General features: G+C 48.2%; 2 protein-coding genes across 2 annotated transcripts in view; one reads left to right on the top strand and one right to left on the bottom strand.

The window, feature by feature from the left end:
* The window catches only part of SNX33 (sorting nexin 33), a 69,442-nt gene extending 65,874 nt beyond the window's left edge, over positions 1–3,568 (bottom strand). Inside the window, exon 1 of the mRNA XM_081831447.1 lies at positions 3,550–3,568. The gene's annotated coding sequence lies outside the window, so the exon portion shown is untranslated. The remainder of the gene's footprint in view (positions 1–3,549) is intronic.
* A 282-nt stretch (positions 3,569–3,850) lies between these two features.
* Positions 3,851–5,033, top strand: IMP3 (IMP U3 small nucleolar ribonucleoprotein 3). Its single transcript, XM_006744440.3, has one exon. The coding sequence runs from the start codon at positions 3,943–3,945 to the stop codon at positions 4,495–4,497; it is 555 nt and encodes a 184-aa protein (XP_006744503.1). The 5' UTR covers positions 3,851–3,942; the 3' UTR covers positions 4,498–5,033.
* Positions 5,034–6,772: the final 1,739 nt, after the last annotated feature.

The following is a 6,772-nucleotide window of genomic DNA, read 5'->3' as shown; positions in this document are numbered from 1 at the left end:
CCCCCCCCCCCCCCCCCCCCCCCCCCCCGCCGCCAGGTGCTAGTCTCAGAAAACTGCACTAACCTTTGTGGTTTCCCTACACCCTGCCCATTCCCTTGAGACAAAGTCCCTTTATTCAATTCTCCTCACATTATTCTAATTGGAGTGTGTTCTCTCTTTCCTGCTGGGGCCCTGACTCATGCTCGACAAATAACATCCATTCCCCATCCAAGCACCCAACTTTCCTCCTTTAGGAAAGGAGTCAGCAAGGGAGAACTGCAGCCAGTGGTTTCCAGGCTGACCCCCCTGGTGGCAGTGTGGGTACACTGGACTACACTGTAACAACGCACACAAGAGGACAACAGCCTGAGATAATGCAAGGGTACCGGGCTAGGGAGAAGTAAATCTGGGAGTTTATGCAAGTAGAATGGACTGGAATGGCATCCAACAAGCTGTGGGTATTGAAGAAAAAGTCAACCCACATCTTTAAAAAATAGATTCTCCACTCTACTTCCCCCACCAGCTACTGTCCCATTTCTCTGCATGCATGAGCAAAATTCCTCAAAATAGCCATCTATACTAGCTGCCTGCAATTTCTTTCCTCTTCTTAAACACCTCTAGCCAGTCTTTCACCGGCAGATTCCACTGAAACTATTCTTGTCAAGGTCAAAGTCATCAATGACCTAATGGTTATTTTCAGTTCCCCTCTTACTCCCCTCTTACTCAACCTCTCCATAGCATTTGACCAGGTTGATACACTTTCTTCACTTGCATCGGGAAGACCATACTCTCCTGGTTTCCCTTCTACCTCACTGGTTCATCCTCCTCTCTCCAATAATTCTTAATACTAGAGTGACTACAGAAAGCAGTCCTCTTGTCTTTTCTATCCTATTCACTCCTTTGATGACCTCGTCCAGGCTCATGGCTTGATACATCATCTATCTGCCAATAACATCGCAATTTTTTAATCTCCAGCCTAGGCCTTTCTCTAGAATTCCAGACTCAAAAGTCTTTCACCTTGACATCTCCCCTGGGATGTCTACTAGACACCTCCAACCCAACATGTCCCAAACAGTATCAGGCATTGCACCCTAAACCTGTTCTACTTGGCAGCCTTCCCGATCTCAAGTGATGAGTAGTTTCTTCCACTTGCTCAGGAGAAAAACTGGAGCCATCCTTGACTCTCCTCATCATCCTGGGATTCCTTTCACATCAGATTCTCACTACTGCTCTCCTGGTCCCAGCCACCATCTTTCTCACCCAGATCACTGCAATAGCTTCCTAATGATCTGTTTCCATCCTTGCCTTCTAACAATCTGTTCTCAACACGGCAGTTGGAGTGATCCATTTAAAACATAAGTTAGATGTCAATCCTCTGCTCAAAACCATTCAGTGTCCTCATCTCACAAACATAAAAACCAAAGTCCTTACTTACTCGAAGGCCTATGAGCCTGTCATCTGAACCCTCTTTCCTCCCCTCCTAGCCCACTGCTCCTTCGAGGATGGCTATTACTCCTCTTCTGGCATGCCAGGAGCATTCCTGTCTTAAGGCATTTGCAGACTGTGTCCTCTTCCTCAAATACTCTTTCCCTAGATATCCATATGGCTAAATCCCTATAAAATATCACCTTCTCAAAAAGACCTACCCTGACATGCCCTATATAAAATTACAGCCCTTCCTCACCCCAAGTTCTCCTATATCCTGCTCAGTTTTGTTTCATAATGCTTATCACTTGCTAACACATATAGTTTAGTTTTTACTATGTTTATTGTCTGGGGAGAAGGAAGTTAACGAAGAGTCCTACTGCAGACATGCTGAGCAAGGGCTGAGGATGGGAGTAAGGTTGGGGGAATATGAAGGGCGAGGATGCAGTGCAAACTAGGAGAAGATATTTGTTCCATATATAACTGGTTAAGGCTTAATATCCATAATACATAAAGAACATCTTCAAATCAATTAGAAAAAAAGAAAAAAAAGCAAACTGTATTAGTTTTCTATTGCAGCTACTACAAGTTACCACAGACTTGGTGGCTCAAAGCAACCCAGTTTTATTCTTTTACAGAAATCCAAACTGGGATCTCACTGGGCTAAAATTAAAGTGTCAGCAGGGCTGTGTTCCTTCTGGAAGCTCTAAGGAAAAATTTGTTTCCTTGCCTTTCCAGCTTCTAGAGGCTGCCCACAGTCCCCTGCTCTTGGATCCCTTTCATCTTCAAAGCCTGCTATCACGTCACTCAGACTTCTGCTTTCATCATCCTATCTCCTGACTCTTCTGCCTCCCTCTTTCACTTATAAGGACCCTTATGATAACATGGGACCTCCCAGGTAATTGAGAATATTCTCACCATCTAAAAATCTTTCATTTAACCACATTTGCAAAATCAGTGTGTATACAAATTACCTGGGGACCTTGTTAAATGCAGACTCTGATTCTGTAGGTCAGGAATGGGCCTAAAATACTGCATTTCCAACAAGCTCTTTGCTGGTCCACTGGCTCCACTTTGAATAAGAAGGTTCTCGGGGCGCCTGGGTGGCTCAGTCGTTAAGCGTCTGCCTTTGGCTCAGGTCATGATCCCAGGGTCCTGGGATCGAGCCCCACATCGGGCTCCCTGCTCTGCAGGAAGCCTGCTTCTCCCTCTCCCACTCCCCCTGCTTGTGTTCCCTCTCTCGCTGTGTCTCTCTCTGTCAAATAAATAAATAAAACCTTTAAAAAAAAAAAAAAAAAGAAGGTTCTCAATGTATTTAGAGATTCATGTGTAATGATAAAACTGTTTTTTTCTTTTTAAGCGAAAAGGAAAAATAAACACAAAACTCAGTATAGATACCATTACCTCTGGCTGGAGGAGTGGCTGGAAGAAGTAGATGAAATGGTCCTGGTGACATTTTCTTAAACTGGGTGTCCGGTTCGTAAGTATTCATTATACTTTGTAACTTACGTATATTACATATATTATTTTCCACATATCAAGTATTATACTTAAAAGTACATGAAAACCATACAAAAATAAGACAAAATGATCAGCGAAGAAGCTAGGTGGCGTCAAAGGCCTGGGCAAATAAAGTGGTTAGTCTATATAACTTACAGATATAACTAGCCTAACAGCGTTTAATTTATTAAACTCAGTACTGGCTGACCAGAAGTCCACCCAGTCGGGCTAATTTATATGAGCTCAACTAAGGAGTTAAGTTTCGTATTTAATATCCAAATTTCTCAGACTTGCTGGGTTTTATGAACCGCCTAGCATTCCTGCTAACAATACAGATTTCCAGGAGGCTCCCGTGTAAATCTCGATTCTGTGCGTGTAAGGAAACAGCCGGGAAATCAATATTTTATATGTTCGCCGGCGTCCAGCCCCACTAAACAGGGACCACTTGCCCGCCTGGTGAAGGGCCTCGCGGTAGCGAGCGACCGGGACTACCCGGTCAGCCCCCGGCCCGCTGGCTTCGGAAAGCTCCCCACCAGGTGGGAGGAACCCGACGAGAGGTTAGCACGGTAAACCCCATCAAACAAGCACGGACGGCGGTCACCCGTCTTCCCCAGGATTGTCCTCAGCTTCTCCGAGCAGACTCACCTGGAAGTCCCTAAAAGACGTAAGTCTGAATGAGAGGAAACGATTACCGCACTAGGGGATATATTTTTGGTAACTGAAAACCTCGCGAAAATTTAAAACAAAAAAACGAAAACAAAAACACCTCCCAGTGCCGTGTCCCCGCCCGCCGCCCCACCTCCAGCCTTTCTTCGCTACTTCTTCCCGGTTCCTTCCGCCAACGCGAAAGGAAACGCGAGAAGAGACGTGAGGCGTGGCTCCACTCTGACCAATGGAAATCGAGGGCGTGGCCCTGAGCCTTTCTCTCATTGGCCCAGGGTCCCCCGGCCTGATCTTCGCGCTCGGAGACGACGGAAGTCGCCCAGCCGCTTGTACGCGCTCTTAGCCTGGGGTTTTGCCGCCCCGGGAGCCACCATAATGGTGCGGAAGCTTAAGTTCCACGAGCAGAAGCTGCTGAAGCAGGTGGATTTCCTGAACTGGGAGGTCACTGACCACAACCTGCACGAGCTGCGCGTGTTGCGGCGTTATCGGCTGCAGCGGCGGGAGGACTACACGCGCTACAACCAGCTGAGCCGGGCCGTGCGCGAGCTGGCGCGGCGCCTGCGCGACCTACCCGAGCGCGACCCGTTTCGCGTGCGCGCCTCGGCCGCACTGCTGGGCAAGTTGTACGCTCTCGGTCTGGTGCCCACGCGCGGCTCGCTCGAGCTCTGCGACTTCGTCACGGCCTCGTCCTTCTGCCGCCGCCGACTGCCCACCGTGCTCCTGAGGCTGCGTATGGCGCAGCACCTCCAGGCCGCCGTGGCCTTCGTGGAACAGGGCCACGTGCGCGTGGGCCCCGACGTGGTCACCGACCCCGCCTTCCTTGTCACGCGCAGCATGGAGGACTTCGTCACCTGGGTTGACTCGTCCAAGATCAAGCGCCACGTGCTGGAATACAATGAGGAGCGCGATGACTTCGATCTGGAGGCCTAGCGGGTCGTCCCAGCCACGGCTGTATTTCATAGATGGGACAGCTGAGACCTGGTGTTTGAGATTCTGAGAGGGCGCTCTCCCCGAGAGTGTGTCAGCCAGGCTTTGGTTCTTAAGAACTTGGCCCCTCAGCTGCAGGCCACGCATAGAGCCAAAGGGTACGGCCGTTTTCCATGAACTTTTGTTAGTCCTTGGACTATTGATAATTAAATGACTTATTTAAGAGACACTGGGAAGCAGTTTTGTGCTGCACTACGGAATTGTTAGATTATGTGCCTGAAACATGGTAGTGTGAAGGAACTTTGCTCCCCACCCCTTCCCCTTGGCTTTCTCTTTATTTTATAGCAGGATGGTTTGGGTCAGTGTGTTTAATTCGAATACTTGCTCTGGTTTTGTGATTACGCTGTGTACAGACGATGGAGAATTTGGTCTCAAGTTTTCATAAAATGGGTGAGACTGTAGTGTTGTGGGTGCCCTCCCTTGCCTAAAGGAAGACTTCCTAATGCCAATAAATGGTCCAGCTGCTTTGTATGTGCAAATTTTTGTCTGTCTGGTTTTCTCATATAGGTTCACATCTGGGCTCCTTGGCCCAAGAACCCAGTAGAAAAGAATAAGGTCAGGAGCGACCTGCCTGTGGGTGAGGCTTGCCACGGGGGGGCATGTGGAGGTTGCAGGATGTTGTACAGGGCTGGGCAAATTAGTCAGTTTACCAATCCCTTCCTCGGAATGAGTGTTTTGGCAGAGCTCTTCCCCACAGGACTTCCTGTTGACATTCCAGCCCCAGGAAATACCATATTAGAGGGCTGAAGTGTTTGCTGTTTGCTTGCCTAAGGAAATAATCACCCTGTAGCTTGGCCATCTAGCGGTTGGAAGTGGCCCAGGAGGTTCCTGGAAACATGTTCGTGGTAGGCAATTGGGAGAATAGGGAGACTACCTCTTTTTACACAAGGAGAAAAAGTAGGATGCCAAGACCAATGGACTGGCTTTTACATGTGCCTTCTCCATTACCCCAGGTGAAAGGCAGCATCTGGTAGAGAAACAAGGGAAGGGGACACTGTGGATGGTAATAGCAAATGCCTCTACTGTATGTCAGGCACAGTTATAAGTGCATTAATCTGTTTAATCCTCCCAACAATGCTAAGAAGTGGGGAATCCAATTATCCTCTGCTTTTCAGATGAGGGAACTGAGGCAGAGATGGATCAAACTGCCTGAGATTGCATAGCCAATAAGCGGCGGAGCTGGTATCATGCTCCCTTTAAGAGACTGTCAGCATTGGCACAGCCAGCCCTTGAGATATGTAGGGCTTTAGAGAGAATCCCTGATTTTGAGTTTCTAACCCAGCAGAGAAGTAGCACCAAGCAATGGCATTGGTCCCCAGCAAGAAGCGCCCCAAGGCCATGTTCTTTTCAATGCCGTTCCTTTAGAAGTGGAAGGAGAGGGCGCCTGGGTGGCTCAGTTGGTTAAGCGACTGCCTTCGGCTCAGGTCATGATCCCGGAGTCCTGGGATCGAGTCCTGCATTGGGCTCCCTGCTCGGCAGGGAGTCTGCTTCTCCCTCTGACCCTATCCCCTCTCATGCTGTTTCTCTGTCTCTCTCTCTCAAATAAATAAATAAATAAAATCTTTAAAAAAAAAAAAAAAAAAGTGGAAGGAGAGAAAATTCTACTCCTCAGCTCTGGTGGCTGGGCACATTCTCTGCCCATTTGAGGAATGTTCTCAGGGCTCCCAGGATTGGGGATTTCATGGAGAAGTTGGTGCTCTAAAAGCCACCTCTGGCTCCTACCCAGATCCCACAGGGCAAGGCAGGTAGATTGGCCCTTTGGAGTAGTTGGAGCCTGCATCGATAGACCAAACATAAAACTTCAAAGTTCTCTTGAAGGAAACTGGGTTTAGGAACTTGGGAATAAAATCCAAGATTCCTTAGAAAAGTCTGTCTTTCCACATGAAAAAGTGCTCAATATCGCTCAGCATCAGGGAAATCCAAATCAAAACCTCAATGAGATACCACCTCACACCAATCAGAATGGCTAGAATTTACAAGTCAGGAAACGACAGATGTTGGCGGGGATGCGGAGAAAGCGGAACCCTCCTACACTGTTGGTGGGAATGCAAGCTGGTGCAGCCACTCTGGAAAACTGTATGGAGGTTCCTCAAAAAGTTGAAAATAGAGCTACCCTACGATCCAGCAATTGCACTACTGGGTATTTACCCCAAAGATACAAAAGTAGGGATCCGAAGGGGTACGTGCACCCCGATGTTTATAGCAGCAATGTCCACAA

Source organism: Leptonychotes weddellii, chromosome 9 (genome assembly GCF_054177405.1).
Source record: "Leptonychotes weddellii isolate Sample4059 chromosome 9, ASM5417740v2, whole genome shotgun sequence".
Classification (NCBI taxonomy): domain Eukaryota; kingdom Metazoa; phylum Chordata; class Mammalia; order Carnivora; family Phocidae; genus Leptonychotes; species Leptonychotes weddellii.
The sequence above is the reverse complement of the archived record's forward strand: the minus strand, read 5'-3'. Positions and strand labels throughout refer to the sequence as shown.